Source organism: Pleurodeles waltl, chromosome 6 (assembly GCF_031143425.1).
Source record: "Pleurodeles waltl isolate 20211129_DDA chromosome 6, aPleWal1.hap1.20221129, whole genome shotgun sequence".
NCBI classification, from domain to species: Eukaryota; Metazoa; Chordata; class Amphibia; order Caudata; family Salamandridae; genus Pleurodeles; species Pleurodeles waltl.
This window is the reverse complement of record NC_090445.1, coordinates 1,401,239,560-1,401,263,988: the sequence shown is the minus strand read 5'-3', so window position 1 is coordinate 1,401,263,988 and position 24,429 is coordinate 1,401,239,560. Positions and strand designations below refer to the sequence as shown.

Below are 24,429 nucleotides of genomic sequence, written 5' to 3'. Positions count from 1 at the left end.
CAAGTGATTTGAACAAGGCTGGTTGGTCCGGTAAACTTAAAGGTCAAACTGGCAGACAAACAACTTTTAACAGTACCCTCTACAAAGTCTTTGCTGGGCCAAAGACAGACCAAACAGTAACACCTTCAACAGGTTAGCCTGCACTATAGTCTGTTTTACCGGGGTCACACAAAGCCACTAACCTGTCCAAGCACTCAGCATAAAAAGAGCAGAAGGATGACTGGCTGACATCCACTACTTCTGGAGATAGAGCAAATGAAGTGAACTGGCACTGCTTAATCTCCATACACAGAGGTGTAGATTGCAAAGGCCTGGGTGCAGGACCTTGCTCTGCTGTTGTAACAGAAAATTCTCCCAAAGCGGCAGCCTGATCAGAGAAACCAATCTCATGCTCAGAAATTATGTGTACTCTGGGACAATCAGGAGCCACTAAAATGGCTTGGGCCCGGTCGTTCCTAACCTTCTTCAGAACTACGCCGGCAGAGGAGGAAGGCATAAAGGAGTACTGTGCTCCACTCTAGGTGTAATATGTCTCTAAGAGAGAGCTATCTTGGGAACTCCAATGCACAAAAGTGTTGACACTGTGCATTCTCTGCAGTGTATAAGAAATCGGTCCAGGGTTCTCCCCTTTGCTGGAAGGTGCCCTGTGCCACCCCGGGGTGTAGCTTCTTTGTTATATATGGACCTAAATGCCCCTGCCCTAAATTCTATATTTCCAGCACAATGGGGACTCTCAAAACTCGTGTTCAGGAAGATTATCAAAACATACACAAGTCAGACACTAAGCAACCTTTGGTGGAAAACTTTATGGAAAACCACAAACACAACCTAAGATTTGTATTTCGAGGGATTGAGCATATCTCTCCTACCCCAATCATATAGGAGGTAATAGAAATCTAAAATTAAGACAAAGAGAAAGTCTATGGATTATCCGAACTGAGACGGTCAGGCTGGGTCTGAATCAGACTGGGTCTCCCCAGCTGCTTTAAACTATAGTTAACCCTCCTCACTATGAATGATGCCATATATAATAAACATTTTCTGACAGGGTCTGCCTAGAACATTTAATTTGCCATACTTATGTTCTATTAAAAATGTACAGAAAGTGAATCCTGAAGGTGGGAAGATCGTTTGCAATGGGTTGAGCATTCAGGACTCAAGTCTCCTCACAGATGGAAGTCTTGTTATTGCTACTAAATAAGGAAAATGGTGCTGTAATTCTGCAAAAGAGATGTTTTGTGATTGGCGTATACAGTAGTAACTGTCAATTTATGTAATTACCAAATGTATCAGCCGAAAATTATTAATAAAAATTATTAATTCGGAGTATACTGTGGTAGCTGTCTATATATTTATTCAGGCAAAAAGGATAAATTTTGGTTCCGCAACTAATCAACATTTAAAATTGATTCATGTAAGGAAAGTAAATTGTCTGGGGAGGAAATTAACTAAATATGTTCTTGATCTTGTTGGTCCAAAATTATCATTACTGCTACTATATGTACAATAGGAAGGTATGCATGCTGCCTATATCTTTTATACTATGCAAGAAAAATGTACAAATATGAAAGTACCCTTTGTCTCTCAGAATGGATCTGATTCTTTTTCCTTTGGGTTTGGGCTACAAATGGCACATAGAACGTAATAATATTGACAGCACTTATTTCACTATTTCACTTGCACTACAGACTAATGCGTATTAATTTCTTTACTAACATGCGATACAGTTTGTACAGGCCCCCCTAGCAAGGACGCATGGAATACCAGATATTCACTGTTAATCTTGAATCCAAGGGAAAATAACCTATTGGCATTTTCACCTCTCAAAATAGTGTTTTCTTGCCACTGGCATCTTAACAGATTTACTCCATACTTTTTTTCATGTATAATCTAGGCGAGAGGTATACTAACCTCTATTTCTTATTTCCGCCAGGGCTTCGACTATTATTAGGTACTTACTTTGTGACTAAGCCAAACGTAAGTGAGTCATATTTCAGGTGTCAGTGTTTAACTTTATGACTGATTGCTTTACGGTATCCACCCTTGTTATTAGGGACATAACCTATGTCTGTGTCAAACATAACTGACATATTTCTGGCCTCAGATTATTTCAAAACCTATACTACCCCCACTCTAAGACAACAGATGCTTGACATAATAAAGCATTATGGGGGTCATTGGGGTAATGTAGCGTCCGTACCGCCAACAGGCTGGCAGTACGGAGGGGCCCTTATTACGACCGCGGCGGTAGCGCTGCGGTCGCACGGCCGGGGCAGGCGGTTTCCTGCCGTTTTAGCCCCCGCGGTGATAATCCGCCAGGGCAGCGCTGCAAGCAGCGCTGCCCTGGGGATTATAACACCCCTACCGCCAGCCTGTTTCTGGCGGTTTGCACCGCCAGGAAGAGGCTGGCGGTAAGGGGTGTCCTGGGGCCCCCTAACAGGGCCCCGGCCAGCTTTTCACTGTCTGCATAGCAGACAGTGAAAAGCGCGACGTGTGCTACTGCACCCGTCGCACGGCCGCAACACCGCCGGCTCCATTGGGAGCCGGCTCCTATGTTGCGGCCTCATCCCCGCTGGGCCGGCGGGCGCCAGCTTGGTTTGCGTCCGCCGGCCCAGTGGGAATATCGTAATGGGGGCTGCGGGAGTGCGGCCGCATTGGCGGCCGCATGTCGGTTACCGCTTGCCGGGCGGCGGTAGCCGCCCGCCAATGTCGTAATGACCCCCTAGGTCTTTTTAAACTTACCTTTCAATACTAACCCCCAGCTGGAGTCTCCTGTGCTGTGAGGGGCTCAATTTCAACTTATGACCATGTCAAACTTTAGCACGCCTCATTCATGGCCTCAGGTTGTTCCATACGACCCCCCACCTCCCTGCTCTAAGATGGCAGATGGGGTTTACAGTGATTATTGTACTATTGGTTTTGGCACCCTGAGTTCGTATTTAAATTTGGCGTTGTTAGACCTGTCAGTTCTAGGCGTGGTTTGCCCTGTCTTTTTGTTTCGGACCTCCTGTTTTTGATCCTGTGCTGAATTTTGGGTTTGTTGGCTTTAGAATTTTGGGCACTTTACCAATGCGTACCCAGTGCTAAAGCCCAAGTGATCCCCGTCTACACTGTACTGGTGATTGGTTTAACCATGATTGGCATATCTGATTTAATAAGTAAGTCCCTAGTAAAGTGCACTATGTGTGTCTAGGACCTGTAAATCAAATGCTACAAGTGGGCCTTCAGCACTGGTTGTGTCACCCACATGAGTAGTCCTGTAAACATGTCCCAGACCTTCCACTGCAGTGTCTATGTGTACAGTTTAAAATGCCATTTCGACCTGGCAAGTGTACACACTTGCCTGTCCCAAACCTTCCCTTTTTCTACACATAAGTCACCCCTAAAGTAGGCCCAAGGCAGCCCCATGGGCATAGTGTGGTGTATTTAAAAGGTAGGACATGTACTGGTGTGCTTTACATGTCCTGATAGTGAACTACTGCTAAACTCGTTTTTTACTATTGCAAGGCCTATCTCTCAGAAAGGGTAACGTGGGGATTGCCTTGAAATATCTTTTAAGTGTAATTTCCTATTGTGACCAGATAGAGATGAGGAGTTTGGGGTCTCTTAAAACTACATCTTTTGGTGAAGTTGGTTTTTGAACTAAAAGTTTGACAATGTTTCCTTTAGGTAGTGGGCATTTTCTTGCTGAACCTTCTGTGCCGGTCTGCTGAATACACATCTGGTTCAGGGTGACAGTTGGGCTGTTTGTGTATTCACTTTAGACAGTCACACAAAGGGAGCTGAGGTGTTCTCTGCATTTCCTGATGGGCCATCACCAGGCTGATGAACTAGAGTGGTGGGAAGAGCGGACATGTGCACCTGAATAGGGCTGTGCCTCTCCTCACACAAAGCAGCCCCCACCACCTGGAGTACATCTGGGGCCAGGGCAGGGAAAGGCAGTGTCTTAGGCACTTCAAAGTCTTCTCTTTGAAGTTTGCCTACTTCAAAGACTCAAACGGGTATAAGTCCTGGACCTCCGACACCACATAGTTAGAATCCTTCTGGACAGAATATGTTCTGCCAGGAAGAGGAGCTGAATGCTGTAGGAGGGATTGCCACTCTGCCTGTTGCTTTGTGCTGGCATGCTGCTTACTTCTTCTATCCTAGGAGTGAAAGGTCTGGACTTTGCTTTATACATCCTGCTTCCAAAGGTTCTCCATAGGCTTGCTTCCCGTTAAGAAGCCTCAGGGACATCAAATTCTTCATCTGTCAACACCTGGGCTCTGTTCTGAGAGTCCTGACTTGCCAAGTGGTGCCAAATCCAGTTCACAGGCCCTTGGGAGTGAGTTCTGGTGCAACAAGGAAGAAACAAGTACATCAACTTCCAGAACAACTTTGGGACTGGTGCCTCTCTCTGACCCTGTGCCACTGCATGCACTGGAGCCAGGGTCCCTGCTGAGTGCAACAAGCGCAACCTACAACTCAGGAGTGTTTCTCAAGCACGTTATTCATGCCTCGACTATTAGTGAGTGTATAGCACAGCCACTAATCTGTTCATATGTCATGTAATGGTAGTCTTTCATAGATATGGCATTTGCTGACCATTGAAAGGCAACTTAATATTTATGCTCATTTCTGCACCATCGGGTCTTTACAAATTACCTGGCACATCAGCAGACGTGATTAGGCAATTAACCATTGCACCCAACTGTGTGATTGGGGTGTCACGTTCTAACTTTTACATAGACTACCAACATTACACCACACTATGCATCCTTAAATTATGAATGAATTTCTTATGGATTCACTGTGTATGTTTACTGGTTCTTCACTTGAATAATCTTCATACCTCCCTAATTCCTCTGTTTCACATATTCTAAGTGATCACTTGCTTTTCGTTTTTTGCACTTAAGCATTCACACAAGTGCACCATGATGGGTTGGAATTTAATCCTCACACAAGGATGCAGTGCTTCACAGTGTGGCATGAACCATGTATCATTGCAGTCTCTTATAAATTAGGCATACTTATTAGGCAATATTCTTCACTCTAATGTTTCTTCAAGATGTTTTTTCTCCACTTTTTTCTTTATATGTAATGTGTGTTATTTTTTTTTTTTTTTTATCAGTTTTTACGTGATTTCATTTTCTGCCTTGAAATATCCATAGGCTTACTTGCCCTTAGAAGGTGAAACACGTTAGTTGAGCTTTTTAATTATTACCTACCATATAAAGTACTTGTTGAATAAAAGACTGAACTTAAGCATCAGAGGACAGCCACATTATTATACTGGAGACGTAAAATACTGATAGATCTATGTACATGAAGGACACTTATCAATTACATGAATCATAAGAGTTACAAACTTTTCTAGGAAACAGAGTCAAGTACCAAGTTGTATTATATGTGTTGTACTTGTATCTCACCTGTACTGATTAAAATGACAACCCAAAAACATATAGGTGGTCATTACAACCCTGGGGGACGGTGTTAAAGCGGCGGTAAGACCGCCAACAGGACGGCGGTAACAATTTTGGAATTACGACCGTGGCGGAAACCGCCAACAAAAACAGCCATTTTAACACTCCCACCGCCACGGCAGTACAAACAGCGCGGTGGTCACCGGCAACAGACAAGCGGAACACAATGTCCGCCCACACTATTATGACAGGCCAATCCGCCACCTTTTCCGGGGCGGATTCACCGCGGATAAAAACACGGCGGAAACAGGCATTTCGAAGGGAAAACGCTCACCTCTACACACTCCACGAGGAACGACAACACCATGGAGACGGAACTCCATATTCTTCCTGCGCTTGTCTTCCTGCTCCTGTACCAGGAGCACCAACGCCGGCGGCGAAGACCACGGTGAGTACTGCACCTACGACATAGGGGAGAGGCAATAAACAGGGACACACACACAAGCAACACCCCAACCCCCACCCTCACCCACTACAACACACACACCAATGCATATCCAAACATTACAGTAACACCCCCCCAACCCCCCGGAAGAATGCAAAGACAAAATGAAATGAGTGTAACCATTGTAATTTATCAAAATAGAGTAAGCAAAAATATACATATATACACTATTAACAAAATATACACCACGAATAGTAGTCCAGGTAATGCACCATTCATAGTCCGTGGACCACTGGGCCCAAAATGCATGGGCGAGGCCCACACAAGATACCCGAACATGACGGAGAGAACACTGCAGGGGCATCAGATAGAAATACAACAGGCACCTCAGGGGGAAGGGAAGGGGGGGGCACCTCAGCCGGATGAGTGCACAACGCCAGAGCCACGAGGGGGCTCTATGCCCATTGATGTATCCTGGGGAGTGCAAAGCCACAGTCTCTCAAGTCACTACAGTGGATGGGTTGCCCACTGCTTCATCCTGGGGAGTTCAAAGCCACCGTCTCTCAAGTCTCTACAGTGGGTGGGTTGCCCGCTGCTTTATCCTGGGGAGTGCAAAGCCACAGTCTCTCAAGTGGATAACAGTCTCCACTGGTTCTGGAGGGGGCTTTGTGCCCAAGGTGCTTCATCCTGCCAAGGACTAGGATAGTGGATGGGATACTCCACTGGTTCTGGATGGGGATTTGTGTCCAGAGTTCTTCATCCTGTGCAGGACTAAGGTAGTGGATGGGATACTCCACTGGTTCTGGAGGGGGCATTGTGCCCAGAGTGCTTCATCCTGTGCAGGACAGACGGAGTGGATGCATGTCTCCACTGGTTCTGGAGGGGGACTGGTGCCCAGAGTGCTTCATCCTGTGCAGGACAGATGGAGTGGATGCATGTCTCCACTGGTTCTGGAGGGGGACTGGTGCCCAGATTGCTTCATTCTGTGCAGGACAGACGGAGTGGATGCATGTCTCCACTGGCTCTGGAGGGGGCTTTGTGACCAGAGTGCTTCATCCTGCCAAGGACTAAGGTAGTGGATGGGATACTCCACTGGTTCTGGAGGGGGCTTTGTGCCCAGAGTGCTTCATCCTGTGCAGGACAGACGGAGTGGATGCATGTCTCCACTGGTTCTGGAGGGGGCTTTGTGCCCAGAGTGCTTCATCCTGTGCAGGACAGACGGAGTGGATGCATGTCTCCACTGGTTCTGGAGGGGGCTTTGTGCCCAGAGTGCTTCATCCTGCCAAGGCCTAAGGTAGTGGGATGGCATACTCCACTGGTTCTGGAGGGGGCTTTGTGCCCAGAGTGCTTCATCCTCTGCAGGACAGACGGAGTGGATGCATGTCTCCACTGGTTCTGGAGGGGGACTGGTGCCCAGAGTGCATCACTCACCCCGTGACGGTCCCTGTTGCGTCACTGCCCCTGCCGCTCATGGGCTAGCGGTGCTTGAGTTGGCGGTCCTTGCCCTGTTCAGCCGTGCTTGCCCTGTTCAGCCGTGCTTGACTTGGCGGTCCTTGCCCTGTTCAGCCGTGCTTGACTTGGCGGTCCTTGCCCTGTTCAGTGGTCCTTGCCCTGTTCAGCGGTCCTTGCCCTGTACAGCGGTGCTTGAGTTGGCGGTCCTTGCCCTGTTCAGCCGTGCTTGCCCTGTTCAGCCGTGCTTGACTTGGCGGTCCTTGCCCTGTGCTTGACTTGGTGGCCCTTGCCCTGTTCAGCGGTCCTTGAGTTGGCGGTCCTTGCCCTGTTCAGCGGTGCTTTACTTGGCGGTCCTTGCCCTGTTCAGCGGTGCTTTACTTGGCGGTCCTTGCCCTGTTCAGCGGTGCTTTACTTGGCGGTCCCTGCCCTGTTCAGCGGTGCTTGCCCTGTACAGCGGTGCTTGAGTTGGCGGTCCTTGCCCTGTTCAGCCGTGCTTGCCCTGTACAGCGGTGCTTGAGTTGGCGGTGCTTGCCCTGTTCAGCGGTGCTTGCCCTGTTCAGCGGTGCTTGACTTGGCGGTCCTTGCCCTGTTCAGCGGTGCTTGACTTGGCAGCCCTTGCCCTGTTCAGTGGTGCTTGACTTGGCGGTCCTTGCCCTGTTCAGCGGTGCTTGATTTGGTGGTCCTTGCCCTGTTCAGCGGTGCATGACTTGGCGGTGCTTGCCCTGTTCAGCGGTCCTTGCCCTGTTCAGCGGTGCTTTACTTGGCGGTCCTTGCCCTGTTCAGCGGTGCTTGACTTGGTGGTCCTTGCCCTGTTCAGCGGTGCTTGACTTGGCGGTCCTTCATTGCCCAGCTGGGCTGGCGGTCCTTCATTGCCCAGCTGGGCTGTGGCTGGTGGGGCCATTTAACCTTAATAGGTTAAGGGTGGACATGAACATTTTTTGGGAGACACTTCGACGGGTAGCTGGAGGGGGTTTGGGAGTGGAGGAAGAGGTGGTGGTTGTAGGAGGTGTAACTTTTGTGGGTTTGGGTGCAGGTGCATGCGCTGGAGGCTGTCGTGAGGTGGATGGCTGTTGGGTGGGTGGGTGCCTGCGTTTGTGTATCTTGGGAGGGGGCGTCACAGACACAGTGGGAGAGGACACAGGGGACGTGTGAATGGTAGTGGGGGTGGTGACTGCACGTGAGCAGGGTGTGCTGGTGGGTGTGCTGGAGAGGGACGTAGTGGCTGTAGTGGTAGTGCATGCAGGTGTGAGTGTAGACGAGACTGGGAGGGAGGAGGGAGACGACGAGGAGGGGGACACAGTGGAGGCAGTGGATGTTGGTGTGTCTGTATGTGTGTGATGCTTGCGTGAGTGCCTGTGGGATGTGTGGTGAGCGGGGTGTGCCTGAGCTTCCCTTGTGTGGTAAGGTGTGTGCAGGCTGGTCTGATGGTGTGCTTGGGATAGGCAGAGGTACAGGGGATTGGGTCTGGGTCGAGGTAGTTGGAGGGGGGAGGCTAGACACAGGGACAATGGCTGCCATCAGTTCTGAGGCCTGAGTTTGAACGGTTCGATGAAGGACAGCCTGACCAGAATGACTGCCCTCCAGGAATGCATTTGTGTGTTGCAATTCCCTTTCTACACCCTGGATGGCATTCAAAATGGTAGACTGCCCAACAATGAGGGACCTGAGGAGGTCAATGGCCTCCTCACTGAGGGCAGCAGAGGTGACAGGGGCAGGGGCTGAGGTGCCTGGGGCGAAGGTGATGCCCAACCTCCTGGGTGAGCGGGCACGGGGCGAAGGCTGAGGGGCTCCTGGGAGGGCAGTGCTGGGAGGCGGGTGGAGGCTGAACCTGTTGAAGTGGGGGGCACAGATGTTGCCGCCACCACTGGGAGCTCCCATCGGAGGACGAGTCCGTGTCGCTGGTTGCAGATCCTGTGACTGCCGTGGTGCTCCCCTCGCCCTCCGTCCCACTGGTGTATTCAGAGTCCGTAGGGTGGGCCTCCATGCCCATGTGGGATGCAGCTCCCGCATGCTCCGGTGCCACTGCACCTCCGCCTGATGATGCTAATGCACACAAGAACAGGGAGACTGCAAAAAAAGGGGGGGAGGAAACAGAAGAAAGACAGGTTGGGTGCATGGCTTATCGCTACCGTTGGCGGACAAGACAGACATAGCAGCCCACTGCACTACGTCGCGCTGTTGGGCTCTACAGTGCAATTCCTGGGAAATGGCCTACAAGGCTATGGACGGCATCTGCACACCTAGATGACACAGGTGCATGAATAGCTGTACTTGCCACTCTACAGTGGTGGGGTGGTGGGCCACAGGGCCATGCCTTACGAAGGGGCCTAGCCTACGGAACTTGCCCTGGCCTAGGGAAAACCACAGCCCTCCTCCCCCACCCAGACACCTCCACTGCGTGCAAAGTCAGCAGAATGCGAGTGTACTCACCCCCTTGTGTCTGCTGTGATGCCCTCTAGCGCCCATCCAACTCAGGGTAGGCCACCGCCAGGATCCGGAACATCAGGGGGGTCATGGTTCGACGGGCACCCCTCCCACGTTGGGAGGCCATCCCCAGCTGGGCCTCCGCCGTCTTCTTGCTCCAGCGGCGAGTGTCCTCCCATCTCTTCCGGCAGTGGGTGCTACGTCTGTGGTGGACCCCCAGGGTCCGGACATCCTTGGCGATGGCACGCCTAATATCCTTCTTCTGGTGGGCGCTGACCTACATGAAATGTACAGGGGAAGAAGAGAAGTAATTAACAACTGCACCGTCAAAGTGAGTGGCCCCCATCCCTACCCTTGCCATGTGGCACATGCCCCCACCGTCTTTCATGCACGCAGAACTCTGCCCCCTTCCTTCTTACAACCAGCCCTCTCCACACAGGCATAGCCCATACAACATGCTCCCTGTGTACTTACCTGTTGGTCTGGAGGACCGTAGAGTAGCGTGTACTGGGGGAGGACCCCGTCGACAAGCTTCTCCAACTCCTCCGCAGTGAAGGCAGGGGCCCTTTCCCCAGACGAACGAGCCATTGTCTCTTCCAGACAGAGGTCACAGCAGCACTTGCAGTGTAGGTCCTCTCCTGTCGAAGATCAGGTATTGAGTGATTCAACAGCTAGAAAATGGCGGTCACGTCCGCGGCGGTGCGTACCATCACCGCCGGCGTACATAGTCATTGGCTCCTGGGACCCATAGGGTCCAATGTTAACCAATGCATCACTGCGCCGCGGTCTTCGACCGCCTACCGCAACGGTGTACAACGCCAGCGCAGTTACCTCACATCCCATTGTCCCGCTTTAGAGGTCAGGCAGCCGCCATTTCAGGGGCCCACATGGCCTAGTTACCAACTGCGTCAAACATACCTAGGCCTACTCTCAACACGCATACAGGCCAGATTTTGTGTATGAAGGGTGTTCTGTGTAGACTGTGGGTACATACTTCTGATTTGTTTGACTCTGTGCTCGCTGTTGTCCTTCATAGGCACCGTCCGCTGGGACATGTGAGGAGATGGCGGAATCCTCCGGTGTACCGACCGCTGGTGGACCTGTCGACAATGGAGGAAAGACATTGGATCATCACCTACAGGATTGACCGTGCCAGAATCCAGGAACTGTGTGCCCAGTTGGAGCCTGACCTGATGTCAGCAATCCGCCATCCCACAGGAATCCCCCCCCCTCAAGTGCAGGTGCTATCAGTGCTCCAATTCCTTGCAAGTGGGTCATTTCAAACAACTGTGGCCATGGCATCAGGGATGTCCCAGCCTATGTTTTCCAACGTGTTGTCCAGAGTGTTGTCTGCCCTGCTGAAACACATGCAGAGCTACATTGTTTTCCCTCAGGTGGAGGACTTGCCTACAGTGAAAGGTGACTTCTATGCCCTTGGACATATCCCCAACATCATAGGTGCCATTGATGGGACCCATGTGGCTTTGGTTCCCCCCCCCCAAACAGGAGTGAACAGGTGTACAGGAACCGGAAGAGTTATCATTCTATGAATGTATAGATGGTATGTTTGGCAGACGAGTACATTTCCCATGTGAATGCCATGTTCCCTGGCTCAGTGCATGACGCCTACATCATGCGGAATAGCAGCATCCCTTATGTGATGGGTCAACTACAGAGGCACCGGGTGTGGCTATTAGGTGACTCTGGTTACCCCAACCTGTCATGGCTACTGACCCCAGTGAGGAATCCCAGGACCAGGGCAGAGGAACGCTACAATGAGGCCCATGGGCAGACTAGGAGGGTGATCGAACGCACCTTCTGCCTCCTGAAGGCCAGGTTTAGGTGCCTCCATATGACAGGTGGATCCCTATTCTACTCACCAAAGAAGGTGTGCCAGATCATCGTGGCCTGCTGTATGCTTCATAACTTGGCTTTGCGACGACAGGTGCCTTTTCTGCAGGAGGATGGTCCAGATGGGGGTGTTGTGGCAGCTGTGGAGCCTGTGGACAGTGATGAGGAGGAAGCAGAGGAAGAAGACATTGACAACAGGGACTCAGTCATCCAGCAATATTTCCAGTGAAACACAGGTGAGAATACATTCCTGCCTACTACAAGTACTTTTACACTTCCACCTCTATCCTGTCTGTCGATTTCACCCAGTGTATGGTCACTGAGTTTTCACTTTCCCTTACGGTTTCACAGGTGTGGGTCCCAACGTGTGTCATCTGCTTAGATTCCTCATGGACTAGAGCTGTGTGACATAGGTATGTTGACATTACTATTTCCTGGAAATTCTGTAAATGTAATTGCAAATACACTATTTCAAAATCACAGACAGACTCCAGATCTTTTGGTGCTTTAGGTGTGTTTATTTACATACAAAATATTGGAGGGGGTAGTGAAATGGTGAGGGGTGATGGCGGAGGAATGTCCATGGCAGAGTCCAGTCTATTAGTCTCACAGGTGCATTGCCCATATGGGCATAGGAAGTGGAGCTGGGGCAGTTTATGTATGGACAGGGTGACAAAGTGGGACAGTGGGATGACAATCAGGGTGGTCTCATTTCATGGCAGGGGTCTTGGCATCGTGCTGTCTTGTTCCTGGATCTCAGGGACCGCTTGCAGGGTGGTTCTCCATCTGCAGGGGGTGGGGTACTGGTGTGGTGGTCCTGTGGCGGTGCCTCCTGTCCACTGGCGCCGGCGTAGGTGGTGGGCAGTTCATCCTCCATGCTAGTGTCAGGGGCACCTTGGAGTGCCACAGTGTCCCTCCTGGTGTTGAGTATTTCCTTCAGCACCCCTACGATGGTGCCCAGGGCGGAGCTGATGGTTCTGAGTTCCTCCCTGAACCCCAAATACTGTTCCTCCTGCATGCGCTGGGTCTCCTGAAACTTGGCCAGGTCCGTTGTCATCGTCTCCTGGGAGTGGTGGTATGCTCCCATGATGGAGGAGAGGGCCTCATGGAGAGTGGGTTCCCTTGGCCTGTCCGCCCCCTGTCGCACAGCAGCCCTCCCAGTTCCCCTCTGTGTTCCTGGGCCTCTGTCCCCTGGACCGTGTGCCCACTACCACTGCCCCCAGGTCCCTGTTGTTGTTGGGGTGGTGGGTTATCCTGGGTTCCCTGTAGTGGTGGACACACAGCTGATTGACGTGTCCTGGGGACGGAGGTATGTGCCCGCTGGGTGGGTGCTGTGCTGGTGTTACCAGAGGGTGGAAGGTGTGTGGTGGCCTGTGCCTGTGTGAGGGGAACCGACTGTCCCGAGGCCCACGATGGTCCGGGCTGGTCATCTAGATCCAGTTGGACAGAGCTGCTGTCATCACTGTGGGCCTCTTCTGTGGGTGGGGTGGAGATGTCTGGACCCTCCTGTCTGGTGACGTTGGGTAGTGGTCCTGCAGGGGTGGAAAAGCATGATTATTGCATCTGTGTGTGTCATGGTGTGCAATGGGTGGGTGAGCGTGTACCCCAGCGCTTGCATTCATGTGTGGGGGCTTGTGTGATGATGGTTTAGGGGTGTGTATGGGTATGTGCAGTGGGCATGCTTTAGTGATTGGTGTCCATGTGCTGGTGTTGCATGCAGGGCTTGGTGTTGGGATGTATGGTTTGTGATATTGGTACATTTGTGAGGAGTTGGAGTGATAGGGGAGGGGGCCAGGGTTGGGGTTATGTGATAGCATGCAGGTAGGGTGGGGTATATGGTAGTTAAAGGTTTGACTTACCAGAGTCCATTCCTCCAGCAACTCCTGCGAGGCCCTCAGGATGCAGAATCGTCAAGACCTGCTCCTCCCCATGTTGTTAGTTGTGGGTGAGGAGGTGGGGGTCCGCCGCCAGTCAGCTGAACCGCCAGGTGGTGTCTGGAGACCACGGAACGCACCTTCCCCCGTAGGTTGTTCCACCTCTTTGTGATGTCGTCCCGATTTCTTGGGTCTTGTCCCACTGCGTTGACCCTGTCGACTATTCTTCGCCATAGCTCCATCTTCCTTGCAATTGAGGTGTGCTGCACCTGTGCTCCAAATAGTTATGGCTCTACCCTGATGAGTTCCTCCACCATGACCATGAGCTCCTCCTCCGAGAACCTGGGGTGTCTTTGCCATGCCATGGGGTGGTTTAGGTGATGTGTGGGGTGGTGATAAGTTTGGTGATATGTAGTGGTGTGTGGTGTTTTGTGCGTGGAAGTTGTCTGGGTGATGGTGTTGAGTGCCTGTGGATGCTAGTTTGTGGATGGTGGTGTCTCTCTCTGGCCTTCTCTCTGTAATAGTGGTCATAGGGGTTTGTGGGTGATGTGGGTGTGTGTTTTATATTGTAATGGGTGTGTGGGAGTGGTGTGTGTATGTGTATCAGGTGTGTGTATTTCGAATTGTCCAATGTGGCGGTGTTTTGTAGAAGTGTGTGTATTTTGAGCGCGGCGGTGTGTACCGCCAATTGAATACTGCGGTTGATAGACTGCTGCGTGGATTCGTGTGTCGTGATAGCGTGGGCGTATTTCTGTTGGCGTGACGGTGGAGGTTTTTTTCTCGCCAGTTTATCACTGACCTTTGGTGTGGCGGACTTGTGTGGGTGTCTGAATTTTGTCGGATTTCGAGATGTGGGTCATAATAGCTGTGGCGAAATTTCGCGGCCGCGGCGGTGTGTTGGCGGTCCTCTGCACGGCGGTAAGCGGCTTTTAGCGCCAATGTTGTAATGACCCCCATAATGTTAACACCGCTATCACCTTCATGAACACCAGAGAAGAGGAGGTGAGGTCGAGAGGGAGCATGGCAAACTGAAAATGCTCGTGGCCAACCTTGAACAGCAGGTAAAGCCTGTGGATCTGCTAGACATGAATATGGAAAATAGTCTTCTTTCAGATCCAACACTACTATCCACTCTTCTGGATACAGGGCAGAAAGAACCTGGACCAGCGTGAGCCTCCTGAATTTGTCCTTCCGCAGGAAGAAATTGAAAGGCTGAAGATCCATAATAGGGTGAAGACCTCCACTCTTTTTTTGGCAACAGGAAATAATGAAAGTAACACCCTTTTTTGATCTCCAAGACCAGGACCTGGATGCATAGAGGTGAAAGGACCCTCACTGAAGTCAATGGCGGCTTCATGTCCAGCTGTTGTCACGACCCGTGGACCAGGCCGGAGGAACCCAGGGACGGATTCTGGATACAGAAGACCTGAAAAGGAAGGGGACAGAGTCCAGCACCTTTCGAGATTCCCAGTTGGTGCAGCTGGCAATGCCCACCCTCCTGGAGGTGAAGCTCCTGCAAGTCAGTGAAAGAAGTCCAGCTACGGGGTCCAGGAGCTGCAGAAGATCCTAGGAGTCACCTATAAGCTGTCCTACGTCAGTCGCAGGATTGCAGGAGGATCAGTGACCAGCGATGCCATCAACAAGCACTGGCAAATGCAAGCAGAAGCTGAAGATATATATGAAAGTTTTTGGGGACCAGCAAGGTCCAGGAGACTCTAACCTTGATGGAGAGTCAGGACTGGCCCTCAGCCACACAGGGAGGCCAGGAGAAGTTGTTGGAACCCCCACGAGTGACCCGCAGACAATGGACACAGGGAGTCACAAGTGTGCCTCAGCAGCACAACAAAACAGAAGTCCCAAATCGCAGAGGCTGTAGAACAGATGTTGATCTTCGAGTTGCAGAATGCTGGAGGATGGGGCTTCTCAGTGTATGAAGATCTCTCGGAGGAAGAGCCAGCAAGCCTTGGCAAGAGCAAGAGTTGCAGTGCATAGGAGTGCGGTTGTAGTGGCTACAGCAGGGGCCCACAGTCTCCCAGGTAGATCAGAAGACAGGAGACACAAGAAGAGGACCACAGAACCACCACAAGTGAGCATAGCCTTCACGTTGTCCGTGGGACAGCAGGATTCACCAGCAGGTCGTTGTTGCCTTGAGATGCCTGCAGATGCACCCTGGAGGATGCACAGACTTAGATGTTGCAGAATTCTTGCAGGATACGGAGAGAAAATGTTGTAAGGGGAGCCTTACCACCAGAAGCAGACTTGTTTCATGTCCAAAGCAGTCCAGTAGCGTTTCCAGAGGCCAAGAGCAGATGATGTCTTCCAGAGAAAACCCTGAAGAGTCTTGCCCGACGAATCTGAGAACCCACCCCCATGGTAGCCCTTAAATACCCCTAAAAGGAAGCTGGTCACTTTCTGAAGTGACCCACGTATCAGAGGGGGTCAGGGACATCATCTACCTGGCCTAATAAGTCAGGTACTCCCAGGGGACTCTGCCTACCTGGTTTCCAAGATGGCAGAATCAACCGGCAACCTGGCAGTGTTCTGTGCACCTCCCTAAGGGAGGAGCTAGACGGGGATGGTCATTCCTCTGTCCTTTGTGCAGTTTCGTGCCAGAGTGGGGACCCAGGGTTCCTGAACTGGTGCAAATCGGATTATGCAAGGAGAGCACCAAATGTGCCCTTCAAAGGTGGCGCTTAAAGGTTACCCCACCCCAGCCCTTAGACATCTAATACACAGGAAGAGGTGGTTACACCTCTACCTTGCAGGAAATCCTTTGTTCTGCCTTCCTCTGCCTAAGTCAGGATCGTCAGCAGGAGGCCAGAACAGTGGCTGGGGTTGGCAGCAGAATGGGCTGGGAGCCAGACCCCATAAGGCTGCACAGGCAGAACTGGGGGATCCCCTAAGGAACCCCAAGAGTACAGGGGATGATGCAAGTAGCACTGGAATGGGTGTAGTTGCATGATTCCAACATGTTTGATACCAAACTTGCCTCGTTTCAGAGAATCCATTATTTTGTTGGACTTCTGGTGTTGACCAGTGTCCACTACATACCTTAAGAAGGCTTCCACGCACTTACAAAGCCCAGGGAATGGTTTGCAGGGGTACCCTGTTCATGCAATGGTACCCTCACACCTAGGGGCATGCAACCTGCCCTTCGAGTGAAGGGCCAACCAGAGGGGTGAGTTATAGTGTCTAAGTGCAGTGACCAGGATATAAGGTATGCCTTATATCGGTGGCACGCACAATTTCACACAGGCTGTCATGGCAGGCCTGCAGACACAGTTTGAATAGGCTCCCATGGGTGGGACAATACGTGATGCAGCCCATGGGAGACCCCTGATGTACCAATGCTCTGGGTACCTACGTACCATATTCTAGGGACTTACAGGGGTGTATCAGTAAGCCAATTGTGGGGGTAAAAGTATTGTTTTACTAATTTTTGGGGAGAGAGAACTGGCACAGGGGTCCTGGTCAGCAGGATCCCAGTGCACTACAGTCCAAACCATTCGGACACCAGGCAAAAACGTGGGGGGTACTACAATCAGAACCCAGCTTACTACTGTTAACACAATCTCATAATAGTTGCTTCACTCCACTAGTGACAGAAGATATAGTTCACCAAAACCTAGCAGTGAAAATACAGGTAAAACCACTTCTTTTACTGGATGCTACAAACCTGTTACAAAATATTTTTGAAAGGTCTGTTGTTGAGGAGCAATTTCTTGCATTTCTAGAAAAGGCATTATATGTGAACAACTTTCATTAATTCAGCAGATAAGCTATAGGAAAACTATGCAACAAGACAGCAATAGGCACATGGATCATCTTTTAATGCTTATACTATTCAGTGATAATGCCCTAGAAATAAAAAAGATGAAAAAAACTTTACATTCACTTTAGACATGTCACAACCAGCTACACTTAGAACAATTTACTGACCAGGGAATTCATCATCTCATATTAAGAATATCTTTTCATTACCATGGCATTAAGATATAACTATGCAAGAAATGAATATCAGTGAACTTATCTGATCTTTTCTGTTAAAAAAAGCAGTAAGATCAGAAATTGAATACTACCCATGAAAAGGACACACAACATTGTAGCGTAAATATTTATCGAGGCGGCGAAACATTTAAAATCCAGGAAGCAGGCAGGTGCAGAAACCTATAAAGATTAAGCACTAGAAATTAGGTCTTAGCCCTGCAGATGCTAAATATCCTAATAAGATTATGTTTTTAAACAGGGAAAAATACTGTTTCTATCTTGCTTCAAACACCTCCCAGAAAGGTTTTGCTTTCCTATGAAGTTTGTTCGAAAAAGACAGCAGTAATTTTCTGGATGACATTTAAAGTACGACGTGGAAGCAGGAAATTCACCCCTGATAATGACATATCCTCAGTAGAATGAAACTTCAGAAAACCTAGGTCCTTCTGGTTCACCTCTCTTTACCGGGACGTTATTTAAATAACTGTGCTGTATCTTATCAATCTGTTTCTCCTAACTTTTCTGCTTTCGTGGGTCTTGCACGGTTGATAAGCGTTGTCCTCCCCTACTCGCTAGGTCTTCAATATGCATATTAAAACCACAAACAAATGAACTAAACACACTTCTCAACTAATATTTAGCAAACTGGTACAAAAATATGAACAAAATATATAACACATGTTTACCTGAGCTATGAACTTTTCCTTTGTAGAAGAAATCTGCAACTTTGGTAATGGCTTCGGGATTGTAGATTATATTTAGAGGTCTAGTACTGACTTCTAGTCTTCTCTCAAAATTACAGTGCAATGGATTTTTCTCATACAGCATCTCAAAAACTGGGGCATTAGAACTTCCTGTTAAAGAAAATAAATACAGTTTAAAAGTGGCACAAGTCCAAGGGACTGTCAATATAACAAGCATCATTTGGTGCATATCTTTGGGCAGTTATTTTAAAGGCTCTCTGTAGGAAAATGCCACTGTTGGCATGGTCACCCCCCACTTTTTGCCTAGTGTTGATGCCAGCTTTGATTGGAAGTGTGCTGGGACCCTGCTTTCCCTAAACCTGTACCTTTGTTTCCACAATTCGCACAGCCCTGGCACACAGTTAAGTCTCTTGTAAAAGGTACCCCTTGTACCAAGGTCCCTGTGGCCAGTGAAGGTCCCTAAGGGCTGCAGCATGTATTTTGTCACCCTCAGGGACCCCTCACTCAGGACATGCAAACTGCTTTGCAGCTTGTGTGTGCTGGTGGGGAGAAAAGACAAAGTCAGCCTGGCACTCCCCTCAGAGTACCATGCCCACAATCCACTGCCTGTGGCATCAGTAAGTCACCCCTCTAGCAGGCCTTACTGCCCTAAGGCTGGGTGCAGTATACCACCGGTGAGGGCATAGTTGCATGAGCACTATGCCCCTACAGTGTCTAAGTCAATTCTTTTAGACATTGTAAGTGCAGGGTAGCCATACTGAGTATATGGTCTGGGAATTTGCCATTACGAACTCCACAGCACCATAATGGATACTCTGAATACTGAGAAGTTTTGTATCAAACTTCTCAGCACAATAAACACACCGCGTCCGGTGCTTGACTTGGAAACTAAAGGAAAAAAGGATAATTGGCCTCCAAAAAGACAACCTCATGAGGAACATAGGAACAAGGAGTTGCAATTCGGGAGGGAAAAATGCCAGGTAGAACGAACATTGACTAGTCGGGCAGCTACTATTTACAATAAAGCAAAGGAAGATAATCAATCTCAAGGAAGATGGTCACAGGGAGGTAACGGGCATACCGAGATTCGCACTGAAATAATTAAAGAGCCTGATGCCACAATCACGTTTATTCCCGAGTACTCCTCAAGAGGAAGTCATGACATTCTAAATAGGACTAACATCCTACATTTGGTCAATTCTCTGCCAGCTCTGCAGAACGTAACAACTAAAGACCTCCTCTCAGTAAGATTTATGCAAAGGAAAGAATCGGAGAACGGGGAATCAACAGAAACAGTCTGGGCTTCACCCTGGATAGTAGAACAGATTTTAAAATGTTCTAACATGATGAAGACATGGGGAATATCTACTGCTATTCCACAAAAGGAACCGAATCCAACAATATTTCTTGAAAAAGCTCCAAAGCAAAATGTTTCGGGCTGGCAAGAGGTAGAAGGCAATTCTGGTTCGATACTACAGGGAGCAATTAGTTCCAAACAACAACTCCCTGAACGAATAAACCTGAGCAAAATGAGGTTCTGCTTGCTTGTTAACTCCCCTAGAAACAGCAGGGGCAATCCCCCACAGTTGCAGAATGATGAAGACCAACCATCTAGAAATTTGTAGCAACAAATGGGCAGCTCAAACATAAAAAATAGAACTAGTCCTACATTAAAAATCTTAAGCTGGAATATTGCAGGCCTAAAAAGCAAAATGGAAGATAAGGATTGGGTTGAATTTATTAAACAGCAAGATATCAGCTGCTTCCAAGAAACTTGGTCTACCAACGCCATTGACCTAGACGGGTTTTCCACTTTTTACATACCTGCTATCAAACAAAAAAAAGGAAGACCATCGGGAGGTCTGATCATTTGGATCAGAACTTCGCTATTGGGAAATTCTGCTGTAACCCATGCTATACTAAGCAAGGAAATCCAGACGCTTGCAGTAAAACATGAGGCGTGGTCACTTGAAATAGTAAACGTGTACTTCCCTCCCATTAGCCGGGCCCAAGTCACGCCTGGTGTGCGGCTCCTCGAAGAACATATTTTAAATAAAAGATCTAAGGGTTGGAGGAACCCAACACTAGGTTACGCGAACAACCGTCCCCCTCAGTTTTGTAAAACCCTTCTACTAATATGTGGTGATTTTAACACTAAACCCCATTCTATCCTTTGGGATGAACAAGTAGTAGAGGAAGATCACGCTTGGAATATACCAACGCCCCTCATCCAACGTTGTCAAGATTCTAAAAAAGGGGAACTAATCTTTGAAGTACTAATAGAAGGCGGAATTCGCACAGTAAACGGAAGAACCAACTCAGATAGAACTTTTAAATCTACCTTTCGAACTGGAAAAAGACACAGTATAATTGACTATATGGCAATAAACATCGAAGCCTGGCATTATGTTATCGATATGGAAATAAGGGACAGGATCGAGAGTGACCACGACCCATTGCTAATGGAGATAATCCATCCGGACGCAAGCCTGGGGAAGGTTGAGTTTCCATTTAACGGAAATTGCTTAGCAATAACCATGAGACCAAATAGGTAAAACATACTAAGGTCAAACGTAGATGAACCCTATTTGAGCGTACCTAGTCAAACCTAGTTTCTATCACTTAGTACGTTTTTAAACCTACCAGTTAATGAAGCTTTACCCCTCCTGGATAATTTTAACAACTTGCTATTACAAACAACAAAGGAAAGAATTAAGCATCCCCAAACTAACCCTAATATGATGGAGGGCTGGTTCGATGAAGAGTGTTTGAAACTAAAAAATACCTTATCGCAAGCACTAAAGAATCGGCATTTGAATAACCATAATGAGCAATACTTTTATGAATGCAGGCAACAGTACAAAAAATTACTAAGATATAAAAGGAAGACATTTCCACATAAGCTCTGGAAATCCCTCCTGCAGGCAATATCGGCAGGAAACTGCAAAAAGTTTTGGGAGATAGTCAGATGGGGATGCGAAGGCCCTTCAAAAAACCTAGAACTGAATATCAACCCACAACTCTGGGTAGAGCATTTTACCGCCTTGTATCAGGAAGAGGTCAAGACGGCATCCCGGAGTACAAATAACTCAACCAGCCTCATCCAAGGACTGGAAGGTAGTAATCAAAGATCAAACAAGGTAGTTCCACTTCAAACGACCTATGTAGCATCATCAAAAAGGTTTGTTAGATCGACAAATGGAACCCAGAATGAATTAGTCCCAAACGAACTCCCCGGCACAAATGCCATGCAAGTAACCCATGCCATCCCTTGCGCAATGGAGCTGATACCGGAATTCAGCGAGAAAGAGATTAAACAAGTTATTCTCCTTCAAAAGCCGTACAAGGCTGCAGGCCCAGACGGTATCCCTTCAGACGTCTATCGTAATCAGTTAACGCTATGGCTGCCTGCTCTAACACGTATATTCAACAGTATTTGGCACCACGAGGTAATTCCTACCTCTTGGAAGAAATCAATAATTGTCCCAATTCACAAAAAAGGACCTCGGGACATGGTGTGCAATTATAGGCCTATCTCACTGCTTGACAGTGTTGGAAAAATCTTCGCCAAATTGATCCAGCTGCGTTTAGATCAATGGCTGGAGGATGGAGATTTAATATCGACACACCAAGCTGGTTTTAGGAGAGGCCAAAGTACAATAGACCAACTTTTTAAGCTAAATATGATCTGCGCGAAATACGCCACCCTAAAAGATTGTGCATTATATCTGGTCTTTGTGGATCTCCAAACAGCTTTTGACAGCGTCAATCGCCAAACATTATGGCAGTTATTGTCGGAAATGGGCATACATGGAAAAATTCTAAGGCTGCTAATTCTACTGCATACAGGGAATACTGCCAGGGTTAGATATTCTATGAGAAATGATTATACAGCAGAAATTCCAATCCAGCGTGGTGTAAAACAAGGATGTGTTTTGGCCCCAACCTTGTTTAACTGTTATATAAATAAAGTAAGCCAAGATCTGAGGAAATTAAATCTGGATGTGCCAAAACTAGCCAACGAAAGTATACCTATCCTGCTTTTTGCTGACGACGCTGTACTACTGGCAAGAACAGAGATAGCAATGCATCGTCTACTTAGGGGTTTCAAATCATTTTGCACTTCAAGGAGCATGGTAATTAATGAGGGGAAAACAAAGTTTATGATTCTTAACCCAAAACAAACGATGCATTCGACTTTTAGGGTAAACAACAAGCCCTTGGCCCGAGTGACTACCTGGGTTGCAGACTGGATGAAAAACAGACATGGAAATCACAAATCTACAAAAGTAACATCTCCTTGGCCCAGCATGCTGGAGCGGTACTTAGATTTGCTAAAGCCACAGGCAATCATTCTGTGAGTTCTGCACTGCTTGCTTATAAAACCAAAGCAAGGACTGCAGCACTTTACAGCGCAGAGATCTGGGGATTTAGAAAGACCCCATTAATACAAGTAACCGAGAATAATTTTCTACGCCGATTACTTTGCTTAGGCACTGCCGCACCAATGATTGCGTTGAGAACTGATCTACAAATGAGAAAGGTCGAGGATTACATTGCACTGGCCCCAATAAGATATTGGATCCGTATCTGGGCAAAAGAGGAACTCAAACCATACAGAGATACACTCATGGACATCATGAAGCTACAAAATCATCGAAAATTGCCTTGGTTTAAACACATCTCAACTACCCTGGCTGCTATTGGCCAAGAAGACCTCTGGCTTCATCCAGGGAAAATCAGAAGGCCCAGTTTATCTGTCATTAAAAAGGCATACTGGGACCAAAAGACCCAGAGTATGTGTGAGATTCTTAGCCCTTTACTCAAGCGGTACATTTTGTTCAATCAAGAGCTTAAACCAGCAATTTTCATTGACTGCATTTATCCGGAAGAAAAAAGGGCTCTCTATTTTAAATTTCGTATGGGTACATTACCAGTGATGGCGGTGACTAACAGATGGCAAGCCGTCTCACAGCGCGGTTCAGACTGCTGTCCTTGCCTTCATGGTGGTCAAGAAACATTATCCCACTTCCTTTTATTATGTCATTTTACGCTTAAACTCCGCAAATTGTACTTACGTCCGCTTTTTAGATCATACGGAATCAGGAAATGTAATGAGGCGGAAGTGCTTTGTATGCGATCAGATGAGAAACATATTGTGGCGAAGGTTTCAACTTATATATTGGAAGCATGGAAGCTACGTTCATTAATGTACTCACAGTTGGCCTAAGTATAATTACTTGTGTTATCCTAGCTATCATTTATATGGGAAACCGTTGAAGGTTGCTGATTAAACCGGGCTAGGTCCTGGGTTATTATTATATTGCTGGCAGGTATCGCAAGAACCCAAATGATTAGTGCAAGAATAGGATATTTAAATTTTAGATCTATAATGCTTTTAGAATAAGTAAAGAGTCTTATGCCAATTATGGCTAATTATCAAGTTTTATGATATTGCAGGGTATATTGGATTCACCTAGGGCCATGTAAAATCAAAAACTCAAGTATAGTCTTTCTTTTATTACAATGTTTTATTTAATGTAATTTTATTGCGTGTGATGGATTGATACTTATTGTGTACTATTGTTATGGCCGGATAGGCTGACAACAATTAAATAAATGGTAAATGGTAAAATAAACACACACTGATGCCAGTGTGGGATTTATTGAAAATATGCACAGAGGGCATCTTAGAGATGCCCCCCTGAATGTTAGCCTAACTACTAGTGAACAGCCTGCCACTTCCAGACAAGATTCTGGCCACATGGGGTGAGTGCCTTTGTGCACTCTGTGGTCAGAATCAAAGCCTGTCCTGGGTGGAGGTGCTTCACACCTCCCCCTACAGGAACTGTAACACCAGGCAGTGAGCCTCAAAGGCTCAAGCCTGGTGTTACAGTGCCCCAGGGCACTCCAGCTAGTGGAGATGCCCACCCTCCGGAGGAGCCCCCACTTTTGGCAGCAAGTCCAAAGGGATAATGAGAAAAACAAGGAGGAGTCACCCCCTCAGCCAGGACCACCCCTAAGGTGTCCAGGGCTGAAGTGACCCCCTCTTGCTTTGGAGGATTAGGACCAATAGGGATAGGGATGTGGCCCCCCTCCCCAGAGGGAGAGTGCACAAGGAGGGTGTAGACACCTTCAGGGAGAGTAGCCATTGGCTAATGCCCTTTGAACCTAACAAACCCCTAAATTTAGTATTTAGGGGCGACCCTGAATCTAGCTCTTCAGATTCCGGACGACCTCAGGAAAGAAGAAGGACTGCTGAGCTGAAAACCCCGCAGAGAGGAGAAGGA

The 24,429-nt window shown here is 48.3% G+C and overlaps 1 protein-coding gene across 2 annotated transcripts in view; it reads right to left on the bottom strand.

The window, feature by feature from the left end:
- The window catches only part of VPS13D (vacuolar protein sorting 13 homolog D), a 2,230,750-nt gene that overhangs the window by 1,936,718 nt on the left and 269,603 nt on the right, over window positions 1-24,429 (bottom strand). For both annotated transcript variants that reach the window (XM_069240741.1, XM_069240742.1), the window contains exon 16: window positions 18,122-18,289. In XM_069240741.1, the coding sequence (XP_069096842.1) occupies window positions 18,122-18,289 (168 nt within the window). The remainder of the gene's footprint in view (window positions 1-18,121; window positions 18,290-24,429) is intronic.